The sequence below is a fragment of the Ursus americanus genome, chromosome 10 (genome assembly GCF_024610735.1).
Source record: "Ursus americanus isolate L20-20 chromosome 10, mUrsAme1.1.p, whole genome shotgun sequence".
In the NCBI taxonomy this organism is placed as follows: Eukaryota; Metazoa; Chordata; class Mammalia; order Carnivora; family Ursidae; genus Ursus; species Ursus americanus.
Genome location: NC_142136.1, coordinates 28,171,625 through 28,189,969, shown reverse-complemented (window position 1 = coordinate 28,189,969; position 18,345 = coordinate 28,171,625). Strand labels below are relative to the sequence as shown.

At 38.1% G+C, this 18,345-nt stretch overlaps 1 protein-coding gene across 2 annotated transcripts in view; it reads right to left on the bottom strand.

Moving 5' to 3' along the window:
* Positions 1-17,653, bottom strand: part of OBI1 (ORC ubiquitin ligase 1) — a 42,096-nt gene extending 24,443 nt beyond the window's left edge. Inside the window, exons 1-5 of one of the 2 annotated variants that reach the window (XM_045811017.2) lie at positions 17,526-17,634; positions 13,541-13,595; positions 5,417-5,552; positions 3,235-3,326; positions 237-485 (exon numbers count right to left, since the gene is read on the bottom strand). In XM_045811017.2, the coding sequence (XP_045666973.2) occupies positions 237-485; positions 3,235-3,303 (318 nt within the window). In that variant the 5' untranslated portion in view covers positions 3,304-3,326; positions 5,417-5,552; positions 13,541-13,595; positions 17,526-17,634. Of the gene's footprint in view, positions 1-236; positions 486-3,234; positions 3,327-5,416; positions 5,553-13,540; positions 13,596-17,525 lie in introns of both variants that reach the window. The other variant, XM_045811016.2, reaches the window with a different exon arrangement.
* Between the last annotated feature and the right edge of the window lie 692 nt (positions 17,654-18,345).

The following is an 18,345-nucleotide window of genomic DNA, read 5'->3' as shown; positions in this document are numbered from 1 at the left end:
CACAAATGGAATGACCTGATATTTCTTGGCAGCTGATGACATTTAAGAAGAAAAAAGTTGTATTACTTATAAATGCTTGTCCAGAGATTTTTGTCCTTCCCCCAAAATCTTCTGATGAGTGAAGATATTATGGCTATTCTTCCTTTTATTTTATTTTTTACTATGTTATGTTAGTTACCATACTATTTTTACTTTTAAAGGTAAAGTACAGAATTTTAAAAACAACCACAACTTACTTCCTTTAACTTATCCACATCATCTTTTACTTTTTCATAGATTTCATTAGCTGTTCTAAGTTTTTTCTTCCACTCTGCTACAGTTTCTGGGTCAATTTTACTTGGATTATCTGCAACTGGATGTTTGTCTTCATTTTGGTTGCCTTGCATCAAGGTTAAAGGATCCAGAATAGTCTTGATTTGTGACTCCAAGCTGAGATTTTTACTTTTAAGATCTTCTACTTCTTTCTGCAGGCAATCTATTTCATCCTGAAAAAGAATTGCATGGCCATTAGATAGACACAGATACTAAACACATATGTATGCTAAATTGAGGTCAATGTGTTTTTAAATTTTATACTCAAAATTCTGCAGGTATACAGATTCATTATGCCTCAGAATAGTTTTGTAGGCAGAAAGTCACATACAGTTGAAATTCTCAAAATGTATTTGACTCTGATAAAAGCTGGCATTTCCACTGCTTTCATTTTAATTCAGTGATAATTTGTGGTTAAAAAAATAAAAATGTTGGGGCGCCTGGGTGGCTCAGTTGGCTGAGCATCCAACTCTTGATCTTAGCCCAGGTCTTGATCTCAAGGCCATGAGTTCAAAGTCCCACACTGGGCTCCGTGCTGGGCGTGGAGTCTACTTAAAAAAAAAAAAAAGTCAAATCTTTTATTTTATTGAAGAGATGCAGAAAACAAAACAAGTCACGTGAATTCAACAAGGATGTAGATTCTGCAGAAGAAAATTCTTAGGCATGTTTAACTGCTTTAGTGAGGGGAATTAAAAAAAAAGTGTTGATCAAGGTCATAATAGTTTTGTTTGATAGTTACATTTTTGCTTCTGCATTTGAAGTAGGAGTGTAACCCTATACCATGTCCTTCCACTTTCCATTCAGAATACATGTAGTTAATTTTTAGTTTTACTTTTAACTTTTCTACATTCTGGTTCTTCAATTACCACTGTGACTATGTAAAGTATTAGTTTTCCCCATTTGGAACTGCTTACTCTCTTAAATCCAATTACTAAACATTTGGTCTAGAACTTTTTTTTGTGATACCACTTATTAATCTATAATAGATATTTCATCTTAAACTAAGATTGTTAGAAATTCTGTTGTTAGAAAATAAACAATATATCAGTGAACATTTAAAGGATTATTCTGATTATTATCTAAGTATGATAAATATTAAGTATGTAAGAATACATTTTAGAGTTAACATAGACAGTACTATTTATATTTTAAATTACAGTACACGTCAAGTTAAATAGCATTATAAAACAAGAAAGTAAGTTTTTTGTTGGAATTAATATATTAATGAATAAACAAATATGAATAGGAGAACATATATGAACGAACATTTATGCAGTCATTTATTTATGCCCCACTCTATTTCAAAATATTTTTGAGGCAACTGAAGCAGTTTCCATGCATATATTTTAACTTAAAAATATTCTGTGTTAAAATAAGGATTAATAATATCCCCTCTTTAGTCAACATAAAATAACAACTGGGCTTAATGGCTACTACTCGAAACCATACATATTCCAGGGTGCCTGGGTGCCTCAGTCAGTTAAGCATCTGATTTCAGCTCCGGTCATGATTCCAGGGTCCTTGGACTGAAGCCATGCTTCTCCCTCTCCCACACCCCCTTTTTGTGCATGCATGCTCTCTCTGTCAAATAAATAAATAAATAAAATCTTAAAAAAAAAAAAAAAACCAAAAACATACATAGTCCATTAGCATGAAACTAATTTGGAAAATTTCCATCACTGTGTCAAATCACCTTCACAAGAAAGAAAAGTAGTGCATGATCTCACTTATACGTGGAATCTAAAAAAAACTGGATACATGTAAGCAGAGTTAAACAGTGGTTACCCAGGGTGGGGAGGTAGGGGAAATGGGGAGGTGGGAGAAAGGAGATGGGTCAATATGTACAATGTTGTAGTTATGAAGGCTAAATAAATCTAGAGATCTCATGTACAACATGATTACTACAGCTAATACTGTCTTGAATACTGGACTTTGCTAGCAGAGTAGATTTCAGGTGCTCTCACCACAAAAATAAAAGTATGTGAGGAGATGGCTATGTTAGTTAGCTTGAGTGACACAATCATTCACCATGGATATGTATATCAAAACATCATGTTGTGCCCCTTAAATATATACAATTTTTTAAATTTTTAAAAAGATGTTATTTATTATTTGAGATAGAGAAAGAAAGAGCTCGAGCACAAGCGGTGGGAGGGGCAGAGGGAGAAGGACAAGCAGACTCCCCACTGAGCGGGGAGCCCTATATGGGGCTCCATCCCAAGACCCTGAGATCATGACCTGAGCCAAAGTCAGACACTTAACCAACTGAGCCACCCAGGTGCCCCAAATATACACAATTTTCATTAAAAAACAAAAAACCAAAAAAAAAAAAAAAAAAAAAGAAAGAAAAATAGCATATTTCATACCAAAATCTCTTTGCTGGTAGTTGACATAGGTATATTTATTTTATGAAAACTAATCAGGCATAGAAATATCAGGGAATTTATAGACAAACCAAATGGAATGACAGTTACAGCCACTGTTTACTAGAGCATTCATAATGCCCTGTAGGGACTGGAAGACTGACTTTCACAAGAGGGTTTCTTTTCTCTCCCAAATTGAGAGCAAATACTTACAAAATGATGTGTCTGTTGAGGACAAATTTGAAATTAAAAAAAGGAAAAAAAATGCTCACATTTGTTCCTGTCTTTTATTTGAAATAGAAAAGGAAAAAAGAAAAAAATTATCAAATAAGATATTAAACAGGCTCCACACCCAACACTGGGCTTGAATTCACAACCCTGAGATCAAGAGTCACATAATCTACTGACTGAGCCAGCCAGACGCCCCTCAAATAAGGTATTTTTCAAATGGCATTTAAAATAAGATTTTATTGGATGTTAACAAGTCCAGAGACCGAGAGAGCTCAGTTATAGCTTGAATTCAATGCTGTCCTCATTTTAAATTATAACTATTATTTACCTCATACTCTTTGTGGAGTAACTCAAGTCTAGTTTTCCGAAGGTGCTTCCTGACTGTATGGCTTAGCATAGGTTCACTTTCACTTGTTCCTCCTAAAAGGAGAAAAAAAAAAAAAATCTAACTTTCATTCCGATTTAGGCAGTATGAAAACAAAGATAAACGATTTTCTTATTGTTGTATATACTTCTCCAGCTTAATTTCTACCCTTTCCCTATATACATACTTGGGGCTGCCACCTAGGCCTTTCTCTATCTCAATCTTGAGAAAAGATAAATACCAAATAACACCATAAGAAATACCTTCAGTAAAATATCATGGGCATTTACTTACCTGTGTATCTTATTATAGTAAACTCAATGAAGGCAAAGGTTATATTTTGTTAATTATCACATTTGGACTACTGTAAAATTTGAATACCAGACAACTGTTCAGTTATAATAAAACCAATGATTATATTTATATTTAACCAATAATTATGTAAGTATTATCCATATTATCAAATTTCACATAATTCTCCAGTATATCTATATATATCATAATACATGAGTTCATATTATCATATATATATTATTATAACTAATGTATTCAAACCTACCTAGTTACTGATAAAACAAATGAAAAGATTAACACATATTTTTACTGAATCTAACAATCCAGTTACAATACATTATGAATCACAGCATTAACTCTATGCCCATAACTCGATATGCAAACACTCAAAATGAATTCTTCCTGAGAGTTCTTCACATACGCTGTGGTAACTTTCTTTGTACTTATTAGTATCATGACAGCAAAGGTATTTTACAGATGTTCTTTTTCAGGACATTCTATACAAATACAAGGATGAATGAACTATTTTACTTGAGAGAACTTATGAAATATCACTTAGATATGAATGAATAAAGGCAGGAGAAAGGATGTGAAGAGAAGCTAGGGAAAACACTTTCAAATTATTTTAATCATCAAAGTTCACAACAGAAAAATATTCCTTTACCAGATTTCACCCAAGTACCAAGAAAGAAACCTTGGAATAATCTGATTCCTCCTTCAGATTTCTTAGTTCTGAAGTCCTACTAGTTCTTCTTTTGTTCTAGTATATATTTTCCTTTCCATTTCTACCATAAAAATCTTACTTAAGCCCATTTTCCCTAAATTGGGAATATTACAATGACTTCTTGTGTTTTCTGAAAAGTGTTTTCTATACATAGGTAATGCCAGAGTCACTTTCAATTTTTCCTAAAGCAGAAAGAAGTAAAAATCATTTTCATTTCTGCAATCTAAGAATAATAACTTATATGAGCAGAATAAAATCCAAACACTAAAAAAAGCTCTTTAAATGTTTAATTTTTCAAGGATCGTCTAGTTCAAGTTTTATTTCCCTTTTACCCACACTGGTATGGCACTGAATGTTCTTTTTTATCCTTAAACCAGACTTAGTTCTCCCTTAACTGGGCTACAGCCTCCTACCTGACCTACTCACAGCGTGTCTCTCCCCTTCAACCCAACTTACATACCATCACCCAAGTAATATTCCTCAAGCACATTTTGGATCTTGCCACTCCTGTGTTCAAAACCATCAGCTCACTTTACTTTTCTTCTCACCTACAGACCGAGTCCCTGAATTAGTTTATTACTCAAGATTCTCTGCACTAAAGTCTCAATTTACCTTTTCAGTCTTATTTCAGTACTCAGACCCAAACTAAACTACTGATCATTTCTAAAAACATGCTTTGTGTTTTCCTATTTCTAATCCTTAGTTCATGAAATTTACTCTGTATGAAATGCCCTCCCTAACCTTCACCAGTTGAAATTTTATCCATCCTTAAATCTCTTAAGGCCAACTGCTTTATGAAACCTTTCTTGATATTCCCAGCTGAACCTCCTTGCCTGAACTCTATGGGCCTCTTTTGACCTTTAGCATCTGCTACTTTAAGCCATTAATATTTTGGTCCATATGCATAGCCTCCACCATAAAGTTAGTTCCACAAGGCTCTAAGATTTCTCATAGTGGCTCGTGCCCCTCATGTGTTCACTTACAGATTATACAAATGACCAATCCATCCAGTATGACAGTAGCAAAATGACATCGGTGAAAATTGTCTATTTTAGTCTTCCTTCAAATATACACTATTTAGAGAGTGATTCAAATCTGCTTCTATGTGTTTATAAAACAGGCCCTTACCAATAATCTCTTTGCAAGGATTTTCAGGCGTGATGGGGACTCTGCAAGCTGGACACTGGCTATTATTCTTCAACCACAAATCGATACAAATTGAACAAAATACATGGTTGTTGATGCATATGACAGGCTGACGTACCTTTGAAAAAAGAAACATTACTTTTAGTACAGGACAACAGTCATAACTAGAATCCCAATAGGTTTAGTTTAGAGCAAATAAATAGTTTCTCTACAGTACAGCAGAGTAGGTGTTTTAAGAGGAAATTATCCAGGATTTATAAAAACACTGGTTTATAATTTAAACAGCAAACAATGCTGACAGAAATACTGACATACACTAAATAAACAAATCTTTGACTCCATTTAAACAAGCACAAATACTAATACTTTACATTTATATAGTCTTATATTTTACAAACGGCTTTCACATATACTTTCTCTCTCTGTGTTTCTGTTTTAAATAGTCCTGTGAGGTAAACACAGTAAATATACCTCACAAATAAGGAAACCAAATTGTGAAGAAATTCTGTGGCTCGGTCAGGATTATTGAGGTGTTTTGACTGTATATAATTGTTTTATAAGACAGAAAATAGAAGAAAGAAGTTACTTTAGTTTTCTATCTGGTGTTTGTTTACACATTTAATGTCTATCTCTCCTATTAGAAAGGAAGCTGCATGAGAGCAAAAACTTCCTTCATCTCATTCATTTCTAAATCTCTGATGCCTAGAAGACAGCCTAGTACACAATAGGTACTCAACAAAAACTCGTTGGATTAAGTAATTGCTATTAAGACAGTATTTAACACTAATTAGTTAAGGAACTGCCAGAGGGAATAATAACAATATTCTTCAAGTAGCAAAAATTTTTAAATAAAAACCGAAATGACATGTAAATGCTTAGGCTTTCACTTGATTCACAAGGTAATATTACTGTGGGACTCAAAACACTGTGTAATATTTTCAATATTTACCTGCTCTAATAATAATAAAAATACCATTTTAGAGTCCTTCCTCACTAGAGATCAGAAGATTAAGAGGAAACAGAGAAAATAGAAGGAGAAGAGACAGAACTACCACAAACCACTTTCTGCAGAGAAAACACTTGTGCTACTTACTCTACGTCTGCCTAGGAAAGATAGTGAGTATTCATTAATTCGAAAGGGTCTCTATCTTCAAAGAAATCACAGATGTATGGTGATCCATGACAGGCAGGAAATCATTTTAAGTTTCACTGTAAAGAACTCTTTGGTCTTAGTCTGATTTTCCAAACATGGAGATGCTCTCTTGATTATGAACATTGACATATGAAAACTAAACAGAAAAGATGATTCAGCATGCATTTAGACTTCCTCTTGGAGAAACCAATTCTAATTCATTCGGTTCAACTCATCTGAGTGAACAAATGAATAAGACCATGAAAGACAGCTTCTCATACTCTTCTTCCAAGTGCTCCTACCTACAGCAAGGAATGAATGCTTATCTAGAAGGTATTCCTGGTCAGAGTTTCAAGAGGCAGACAAGTCTAAATTTCCTTTACAGGTTCTGTTTTTTCCTAAAAAGTCATGTGGTTTGTCCAAGTTCACCATTATATATTTGCGGGTGTTTTCATTTCATCTTTAAAGTCATGAAATGTTTTAAGAACAAAAACCTTCTCAAACTAAGTACCAGAAAGATACTGCCTTATCTATCCTATAGATTCCTGCAACACACACACACACACACACACACCCTGAATTCCTACAATACTCCTAGAAGTATGTGTACCCCTAAATTGAGAAATTCAACTAAAGAAAGAAAAGTTATCTCCTTGAACTTTTAGAGTAGTGATTTAATTTCTTTTTTTTAAGTCATGAACTCATCTAAAATGGATGAAAGCCAATGGTCAAAACATAAAACTGTGCACATTTAAAAAGATTCAAGATGCTCTTCTACCTCTTATAGGCTTCCCTCATTAGAAGCACATTTAAAGGCAATCAGTATTTTCCATGTAATTGCTTCCACAACAAAGGTTAAGTATCTCCCCAATCTAAAAAATGCTTTTGGATAACTCAGTGGTTGGTGCTATCATTAACTAAGGTGAGAAAGATGGAGGAAGAGGTCTCACATGTGGTAGAAATTAAGAATTCTGTTTTGGGCATATTAAATCTGTGATGCCAGGTGTACTTTTAAATGGATAAGGCAGAGTCTGAGAATCACTGGCATAAAAAATGATGGCATTATATCAACAGGACTGGAGGAGATTCTTTCATGGGCAGAGTAGCTAGAGACAAGGGATTCCAGCAAGCAGAGGAAGGAAAAGGAGGAGCAACCAGCAAAGGGAACTAAGAAGGAGGGGCCTGTGCTGGAGGAGGTCTTACAGAAGCCAAGAAAAGAGATTTTCAAGAGGAAGAAAGCAGCCAAGCATGTCAAATAATAACAGAATGAGCTTGGGGTACCTGGGTGGCTCAGTCAGCTAAGCATCAGACTCTCAATTTCAGCTCAGGTCATGATCTCAGGGTTGTGAGATCAAGCCCCAAGTCAGGCTCCTTACTGGGCATGGAGCCTGCTTAAGATTCTCTCTCCCCCGGGGCGCCTGGGTGGCACAGCGGTTAAGCGTCTGCCTTCAGCTCAGGGCATGATCCCAGCATTCTGGGTTCGAGCCCCACATCAGGCTCCTCTGCTATGAGCCTGCTTCTTCCTCTCCCACTCCCCCTGCTTGTGTTCCCTCTCTCGCTGGCTGTCTCTATCTCTGTTAAATAAATAAATAAAATCTTAAAAAAAAAAAAAAAAGATTCTCTCTCCCCCTTTCCCTCTGCCCCTGCAACCTCCACCCCTAGAAGGAAGGAAGGGAGGAAGGAAGGAAGGAAGGAAGGAAGGAAGGAAGGAAGGAAGGAAGGAAAAGAAGAGTATGAGCTTGATATGGACAAAGAAATGACTATGGGATTTCATTACATGGAAGTCACTGTGATCTGTTACTGACAAGCGCTGTTTCAGTAAATGGTAAGAATGGAAACTTGATTGAAGGTTGAGAGAGATAGGGAAAGGTTAAGTAACAACAGAGAAATACAGACAACTCCTTCGTGTTTCGTTGTAAAGAAGTCAGCATAAGAATTAAGACCATGGTAAGAGATGCCGAAGAGAATGATACAGTAAAGACGGGATGTTAATGATGGAGGAAGAAAAGGAGAGATTAGAGCCATAGGCAGCAAAATCCCTAAGAAATCAAGAGGGAATGAAATCCAAAGCACACAGCAGAGGTTGTGGCTTTTACAGGCTTGAGGATCCATCTTTCATTGTAACAAAAGGGAAGGCCATGGGCCTGAGAACAAATGCAAAGGGGTTAGAAGATCTGTTGATGGAAAAATGAGAGAACTCGTGTTCTAAATATTCCAATTGCTTATATTTTATCTTTAATATGAGGTAAGGTTAGCAGCTGAAAGTGAGAAGTGGGAAGGGATATCAACTTGAGAAAATAGAATACAGCAGCTATTTTGAAAACCAAGAAAGTAAATTTACTAGTAATTTACATACAGTAGGATTACCAAACATTTTTGAGTTCCTATTTGAGATCTGTGATTTTTACTATAAACAAAACCCAATTAACACAGGTATGTATTTTTCTTACCAATTTTTACCTGTTCAGTTTTAGGCAGGAAGCAAATAAGTTGTTGGGTTTACCCAGAATTGGATTTTTGCCAAAGAGAAAGAGAGAGACAAGGGACTGATGATAATAAATGACCATGGCTAACAAGAAACATGAGTATATGAATGGTAATGATGACAGTGAAAAAGTGATATTCACAGAGTCAACAAATTGGTCTTGATAAGGCTGAAGTAATGCTGGAGAGTAGGTATGATGAAAAGAGAATCAGAGTGAGATGCTTATAGTCAAAATACCAGAGATGGTACAGCTGCTTTCTTTAATGCTTTTTTCCTGGGCCATCTTATCTGACATAGTTCTATTTTCTCTCTTAATCTCATGTATCACATGATGTTAACATCTTTTTTATGACAACTCCTAAGAATCCTCTGTAACTGGATCTCAGTAAGCAGCAGAGCTTGGGCTTTAAGAGACAAACCTGGGGCTAACTTCAGCTCTGCCACTTGACCTGTGTGACCTTAGGTAAGCGCTTTAGTTACAATGCGCATAGGTTTCTGTCTCTGAAGACAGTGGCTTAACTTAGTATACTTTTCATTCAGGCATTAAGATTTAATACTGTAAAGATATAAACACAGAGGGGTTGATAGCAATCCCTCAAAAAAGAAAAAAAGAGAAAGAAAAAAAAAGGTAACAGTATTACTGTAATCTGTGCCTTGGAGCCAACTCCATGTAAGGATCTTATAGCTGCCTCAATCATAACATGTCCAAACCCAAACTTGGCCTCCTCCACACATTTGCTCCTCCTCCTGCACTCCTTCTTACCTAAGTTAATGGCACCACCACCTCATTACTTGAACTAAAATACTCAGAGCTGTCTCTGACTCACCCTTTTACTTAGCCTCACCATCCAATTGGCCACAAATCCTGGTATCCTATATTAAGTCAAAGTAGCCAGAGATTTTAAGATGCACCAATATTTTATGTACCACTAAGAAAAAAGAATGAAAAATGCTGCCAATTACAACTGTAAGATGCCATCACTTGTAAGATACTGCCAGGTTTCAAAAAAGTTATAATGTGAAAAAATTACACCCTAGAATTGTCAAAATTTGGCAAATCTACCTTTAAATGTTTTTTGCTTTGTTTTATTTTTATTTATCATCTATCCCTTCTTTTCCATCTTCACCTCAATAATGAGTTCAGGCTCTCATTCCTTTACCCATGGATCTATTGTAATGACCTCTTCCCAAGCTTCCTGGCTTCCAAATATTCACTTCTGTCCACCTTTTTCTTTTTAAAAAAAAAGATTATTTATTTATTTGTCAGAGAGCACACAAAAGCAGGGGGCGGGGCAGAGGGAGAAGCAGGCTCCTCGCTGAGCAAGGAGCCCGAAGTGAGACTCCATCCTAGGACCGTGGGATCATGACCTGAGCCGAAGACAGACGCTTAACCGACTAAGGCACCCAGGCATCCCTCTGTCCACCTTTCACACTGATGCCAGAGCTATTTTTCTAAAATAAGGATCAGCAGCTTTCACTGCTCTCCTGAAAAACAGCAATGATTTTTCCCTGTTCACAATTTTAAGTACAGCATTCAAGAACAACATAAGCTGGTTCTTAAACAGCCCTTTCATCTGCTATTTCAATACTGAACTTATATTTCAGTACTTGATATAACCTACACTTCAAAGACACAGATCTACTTGATGTTCACCAAATTAATAAGAACAGTGGAGGCTCCCTGTTTATTAGGCTCTCATTTCTTAGCTTGATATAACCTGCTGATATAATCCAGCTTCCCCAATCAAAATAGAGTCCCTTCCACATTTTAAGATGAAAATCAAATGCTACCTCTTCTGCAAGGCTTTCATTAATCCTTTTTAGAATTAACTGGGTCTTTGTCTGATTTTCATTAAAGGTACTCCCTTATGCATCGATTTAACGTTCATTTCTTTCTGTACGGTACTTAGAAAGTTGTTTACATCCTGCTTCCCTATTAGATTTCAGGCTCCTTGGGGGCAGGGGATGGGCATGCTCATCTTTGTATCCACCTACAGGACCTGATATAATGCCTTGCACACTCTAAGATTAATAAAAGTGAATTCTGATGTATTAAAATGAAAGGCTGAGATAATGTTCCTAAAAGTGTCTCAAGAAGCAAAAGGTCGATGGCCACTGCCAAACTGTGAAAAAGCAAAAGTTTCACCTTCCCATTTAATATGCCAAATCCTACAGAAGACCAACCACAGGCAGACTACTTAGCTCTCTCTGCTGAGACCATTGGCAATCACACCCACAGGAGAATTATTTTCACTGCTTGATACCTGGTATTGTCACTGTCATTGTGTTGGAGCTTTGAAACAGTTGACTAATTCATTTCTTTGGACCAAGTACTTATGAGATGATGATTTCTAAACGATGGTTTAAATTTAGCTTAGGAGAAGAGAAATCTATAAAGAAGTAGTAACTACTAAAACAAATGACTTGTTATTTGACTATAACCTACAGGAGCAAAATACAAAGAATCTAGCGCTCCCTCAACTCCTGTCCACCCCCTTCCTCTACCCAGATCCTGGTATATACAATACCTAAATATGCACATAATTTTCCTTAATATAATCTTCCTGAGATACAGAAATAGTCAAGAGTTGCCTGTTAATAGACTTTATATCCAATTTACTCTCAAATGAGATCTGTGGCAATAAAACAGTATTCTTATGAAATAAAAATGCAAGATGACAATGGCAAGTGACATGTACAATTCCAAACTCATCTGGAGTAGGCATGTCAAAATGATATTCTAGGGTAATACACCCTGAGGCTGGTGAGGAGAAAGAGAGAGAGAAGAGAAAGCGAGGTATGAAAAGTGGGCTCTTCTCACTGGAATGGGCCTGAGGGGTGCAGTCCTAGGAGCAGAAAAATTAACCCTAAATCTGTAATTCTACTACATAGTTTTGATTTCCTCTATTTGAAGATGTTTCAGTTTTAAGAGACCACTCTACCACCAAAGCTCCTTTCTTAAAAAAATGATGTAACTGAGATGTACCTGAGAGGTGTCAAAAGGGGTTATTCATTAATATCCATATCATCCTAGACTCACCTACTAGACGTTATTATACACTGGTTTAAGACAAGGTTTCTCATCTTCAGCACTACTGATATTTTGGAGTGAGGAACTTTTTGTTGTAGGGAGCTCTCCTGTGTATTGTAGAATGTTTAGCTAGCATACCTGGGCTCTACCCACTAGACATAACTAGCACACCCCTGGAGACAATCAAAAACATTTCTAGGCATTGCCAAATATCCCTGGGGGATGAAATACACTCCCACCCCTTTGAGAACAACTGGTCTAGGATATTCACATGAAATTCCCTAACAACCTAATGGCTCTGGTAGTATCGAATTCATTTTCAAGCTGTGGAAACTGAGACTCAAGAAAATAATAATGCAGGTTACAAGTGGCAGAACCAGTATTTAACCAACATTCAATGTGACTCAACTGCAAACTGAGTGCTCTTTCGACTAAGAAATAGATTTTTCTTCCTTAGGGCAGAGTTAGTAAACAATAGTCTGAGAGTAAGAAATAGAGGGCACATACCTGAAAGAAGCAAAAAATTAGGATTAAGACTTTGGGATCAGTAGGGGCTATAGAAAAGGCGCACTGATAGAGGTGATGGGAGGGAAAGGCAACTTAACCAACTGGCCTGGCAATTACACTTAAAGTCAACTCTTCTGTCTTTTATCACCTTTGCTAAAGACTAGAGCTAATCTTTCTTCAAAGAATATTCTTTCTTGCACCTATGTCAAAATTTTATGGGCTTTATGAGGCAAGACCTAGAAAGACTGTGAAAAAGAAGGCTGAGGTAGAGAAATGATGGTAATAGCTCCACCACCATCACCAACTTTGGGAATTTGGAAACTTTTCAAAATAAAATTTCTGGATTGTTCTTGTTATGTTTCAAGAAATCTTTGGCTCTGGATCAAAATTTCAGTCCTAGAACTTTAAAACTGTGTGATCCTGAGAACTAAGTTGCTTAATGCCTACTGGTCCGGGTCCCCATTTCTGTCTAGGTAAAAGGAAAGATAATACATTTTGCCTCCCCCACCTTTATCCCCCTGGAATGCTTTCAAGAATCTTATTTGTTTAGTAACTATTCCAGCTATTACATACTAACCTTAAAATTATTAGGATATATCAACACTTTTTTTTAGTTAATTTTTTATTATGCTCTAAGTATGCTAAAAAACCCACAATATTATTATACATTTTTTAAAGTGTCTGCATTCTTTAAACTTAATTCGGAAAAGAGAAAAATGTAGCCCATATGGCTTTTTTCAAATCAAATTACTTGTGATAGTCATGTACAAGGCTGGTTCTTAAATCCACTCTTGGGAACTAAGAAGCAATCAGGACTCGAATGTGGGCTCAAGTGTACTGAGGTTGATAACATGCTGGCCAATCAACAGCCTCTGATGAACACTGATGAATGAATTTAGTCAACCTAGAATGAGGACTCTAAGTTGCATAAAGCTTTGTACCTAGCCTTACCTTGTCAACATTTTAAATCAACAATATGGGTGGAAAGCAAGGCAAGAAGTCCTCCCTGGAAAAAAAAAAAAAAAGGATTCTTCCTGTAGTATTCTTAGCTGGAAACAGTCTACCCTATACTGGACACTACAAGAAACAGACACACCACATCCTAAGGAAGCTGATTTCATCTCAGATTATTGTAGCCAGAGAGAATGCCCTTATATAAGTAGAAATCTTAATATTGTGGAGCTATGCAAAGCTTGGTTCCCTTCCAAATGAAAAACAGTTTATATTTAAAGATTCACTATCATGTCCATTCATTCCAACAGAGTCCATTCCACTTATATTTAAACCTCAATTTCAACTCCTTTCCAAAAGATTTCAAAATACTCTAGTTTATTTATATTTATTTTAAAGTGTGGTGTCCCAAACTGGACTCATACTCAACTGAAGAATAACTGAATACAATATATTAATGTTAAACAGCATCAGAAGTCTAGTTGCTTGGAATTTCACTTCAGAACCTCTTCATCCTTTCATAAAACAACTATGGGCCACATTTGGGAGACATGCCACTCATGGGAAAATGCAGACATAGTCAATAAAGGTATTACATGTAACAATCATTTGATTTCATAGCTTGAATCCTATTTGAAGAGATAAATGACTGGAATTATCTGAAGATAAACTGGTCTGTAGCAATCTGGTGCCAGGACCAGTTCTGTCATTTAATAGATATCCTGAACTAGATCATTTCTATATTTCTGCTTGCTGGCCCAACAGTCCAGGGCAAAGGGAAAAAACTGAGGAACAGGCAAGAAAATAAGTTACACAAAACTCATCCCACAGGATGTGTACCTACCTTCTTCAAGCCACATAGAGCTCTTGTCATATTGGCAAGGCTGCTAAACATTATTGAGCAGAGAGAATCCACCTTTAAGACTGAGGTAGAGACAGGCAGAAAATGTAAAATGTCTAAACTGTCCCATTTTAAGTCTATTTGTATCCAAAAGACAAAGTATTGACAATGTGCATACTTAGGCTATCTCCACTACTTCTTTACACCTCCATCCTCCCCCATCCCAATCAGCGTCTATATTCAGATCCGAGGTCTCTCCTACCCTCACCTTCTCCTTTAAGCATTTTTTTGTTTGTTTTTTGTTTTTTTGGTTTTTGGTTTTTGGTTTTTTTACAGTGACCTGTCAGGGATAACAGCCCCTAATTCTGTTGAACAAGCAAAAGAAAAGGATCTTGCTGATGGTGAGATTTGGGACAAATAATGAGGGCGGCAAAAGAATGCTTATCTGGAAGAGGGCTAGGCAGAAAGGACCTTAAGGTAGAGCTCAGAGTTGGCCAGAGATGCTGTGTCAGGGAGGCCGAAATAACAATGGGAACATGGTACTTACTATCCCAGGTCATGCTATCTCTAGTACCCCACAAATACCAGTATGTGGGGAGGATAAATAGCCCAAGCAGATCAGATTTGCTTTAACTATACAAAATGCAACAGTTATATGGAACCAGTTAAAAACCTCTGGACATACTGTGGCAATTTCTAGAACAAACAGGTCCCATTTCATTAGGAAAACAAATCTTTATCAAGTGAGTGCACTGCCTCAGAAAGCAACTGGGAAGAACAGTTACTTGAAAGGCTGGTTTCCTCACATGAGGGCCTGTCTCAGCACCCACACTATAGGTAAAAATTTATGGAATATTATTATGTTCCAGACCGTATGCTAAGCACTACATATGAATTACTTGATTTAATCATCCCAAAATGCAAGGAAGGATGTTGCTACTATTACCATTCCCATCTTACAGATAAGGAAACTGCTCTGAAAGAAGTTAAGTAACTTGTATAAGGTCACATAACTAGTAAATGGAAGAAGCTAGAACTCATGCAGTCTGAACACAGAACTCAGGCCTTCAGCCACACCTTTAGCCTCCATAGTAGACAGAAAAAGATGCCAGTTTACAAATCGTTAATCTTTTATTAGCAGATTTCATTTTAGAACACAGCTAACAAATACAGGAAAAAAGAGAGAGAGAGAAAGGAAGGGAGGGAGGGAAGGAGACCCCAAGAGTGTCTGCTCACATGAGTTCTTAGGAAGTAATCTACTGAAGACACAGATGATAAAGATAGAGGTTCAGGGGCGCCTGGGTGGCACAGCAGTTAAGCGTCTGCCTTCGGCTCAGGGCGTGATCCTGGCGTTATGGGATCGAGCCCCACATCAGGCTCCTCCACTAGGAGCCTGCTTCTTCCTCTCCCACTCCCCCTGCTTGTGTTCCCTCTCCCGCTGGCTGTCTCTATCTCTGTCAAATAAATAAATAAAATCTTTAAAAAAAAAAAAAAAGATAGAGGTTCAAACCAGAGACTGTCTTAGCTTTCTTATGTTAAAAAAAGGTGGGGGGGCAACCAGCCTATCTATCTCACAGCACTAGTGAGAGAAGTAAATGAATTAAATACATACAAAAGCATTCTGTAATCTGCAAAGCACTATTCTCTACTAGTATCATTTCTGTTACACACGAAAAGCATAAGTATGGAAAATCAACCAGGCAGAACACATTTTCAACACAACTGCAAAACGGCCTGTTAACTAATGGAAACTAGATACAATGCATACAACTAAGACCAAGTGAAAATTATTTCCCAAGGTATTTTTATCAGCTTGTAATGCTATTGCTGGGAGTATATTCACTCAGAATTTAACACATACTTGTGGGAACTTCATGTCAGAAACCAAGTTAGACAAGCAAACACAAACATCATCTTCTCCTCCCAGCTATGTATGTAGGCAGTGGCAGCAAATGCCAGCTCAAATACCACCCTCCATGCAGCCATTCTAGATCTCTCCAGTCAGAATTGACCAAGCCATCCCCTATATGCTCTCACAGCACATTTGCTATTTTCCTTGGCATTTCATTCTGAGGGATATCAGTTGCTTCCAAGCCTGACTTTGTACTTCTTGAACTCAGTAAATTCACACAGAACCCCAAACACCTAAGGCAGATGATTCCGTTGGCTGGCACTCAAATGTTTGCTGTATGAAGTTTGTATGTCTCAATTCTAAATATGTGGCTGTAGTTTCAGGCTGCATTTTAGGGTAAACACAGACACACCACAAACGTAAAAACAATTCAGGCTGGAGAAAAATCTGATTGTTCATACATAGTATCTTCTCCTTTCTTGATCTATGCGTTAAAGAAATGCTCTTTTAAAAATCGAATGGGAGGCACAAAAGGAAACGAAAGAGCAGACGAATGCTTTAGAACCTTCAAAATTCCGTTTCTAATTCAGAAGTACTCTGAATGTTTCACAAACACAGTAGGCACCTCTTGCAACACAAAGGGAGGGTATTCTATCTCATTGCTGATCCGTTGTTGGAATAAAAGACCATGCCTCTCATTTTAAACACCACTCAGGGGCGGGTATTATTTACTTTTCAAATTTTGAACCCAGAGCAAAGGCCACTCTAAAGGCTGGGTTAAGCAAGGGCAAGGAGGTTGGAAATGGAAAAGACTCCCCAACTAGCACTGCAGGCAGGCCCAAGGACATGAACACTCTACTTGTGTAGGGGACGAAGGAATCCTAGGCAAGGCTCCCAGGAAACGTGCTTCAATGGGCTTCACTACACGCCACACGGGTGGCAAAGGGGCGTAAAATACTGTTGCGATTCCTTTTTGACGAGGCCTCTTCGACGCCGGAGCCGGCCGGGTGAGGCCGCCGGCGGAGTCAGAGCCGCCTGCCGCTCTCCCTTCAGACCCCAGGCCGCTGTCATCCTTCTCCAAAAGGCACACAGATGAACCCAGTAATCACGACGCGCCCCCTCCGTTCCCCAGGACGCGGCCTCCCGTTGCCTGAAGAGAACGCAAGTTAGCGTCTGCACCCATCTCGGTGCCTCACGCCCCGTCCCCGCCACACACGGAGACCGGCCTCGGCTCCGGAGGGCGACTTCATACCCGACCCTGTTTCGTAGAAGTGCCCAGAATCACCCATTACCTTCCCCAAGCAAATGTGGCACGTGATGGGCAGAGTGAGCGACAATGTAACGTTCTGCACGGTCTGAGCCATGGCAGCGTTCAGAATCCCGCCAACACGGAAGTCCCGCCGACGGCAGCTCCTCGCCGCGTCTGGGGCCGCGCGAGGCCGGCTACGGCAGCCCGGCAGGGCCAGAGCCCGCCAGGGGAGGAAACGAAAACGCGCTTTCGAAACGCGCGGTCACCACGGCTTTTCTCTCCTTCCTTCTTCCCTCCCTCCCTTCTTTTCCTCCCTTCCTTCCTTTCATTAAAAAAAAAAAAAAAATCCCGTGTTGGGGAGCTGCACGATTCTTGAGAATGAGAAGGAAGGCAGTATACTACAGGCACCGATGGAGGATCCTGAAAGTTTAAATGAAAGAGTAGAAGTGCGGAGCCGAGAGAAAGATGGGGAAAGCGATTTTAAGAGCCTTGCTCTTTCCCAGAGCGTGGAGGGGGGAGAGTTTTCCGCCTAAAAATTAAACGCTACACAGTCTGGAAACACATGGTGCAGTCAAAACAGGAAGAGAAAAGATTATATCTATACCTTTTAATTTTTCAAAACAACTTTCTGCCGCTCTCAGGTCTTTTTCCATTCTGAAATGATGTTATGTCACTTAAAAGCAACAGTGATTGTCTTTTGATGTTTCCGAAACAGGTTATATTTTATCGCAACTTTCCCTGAAGACACGCTTTGCGTTGGCCCCTCTGTGGTTTCTAACAGAGACCGAAGGGTCGGAGCCACGGACTCTGCTTTATACCCGTCAGTGAGAAAGCTGCAAATAGTGCCAACCATCCACACTCCT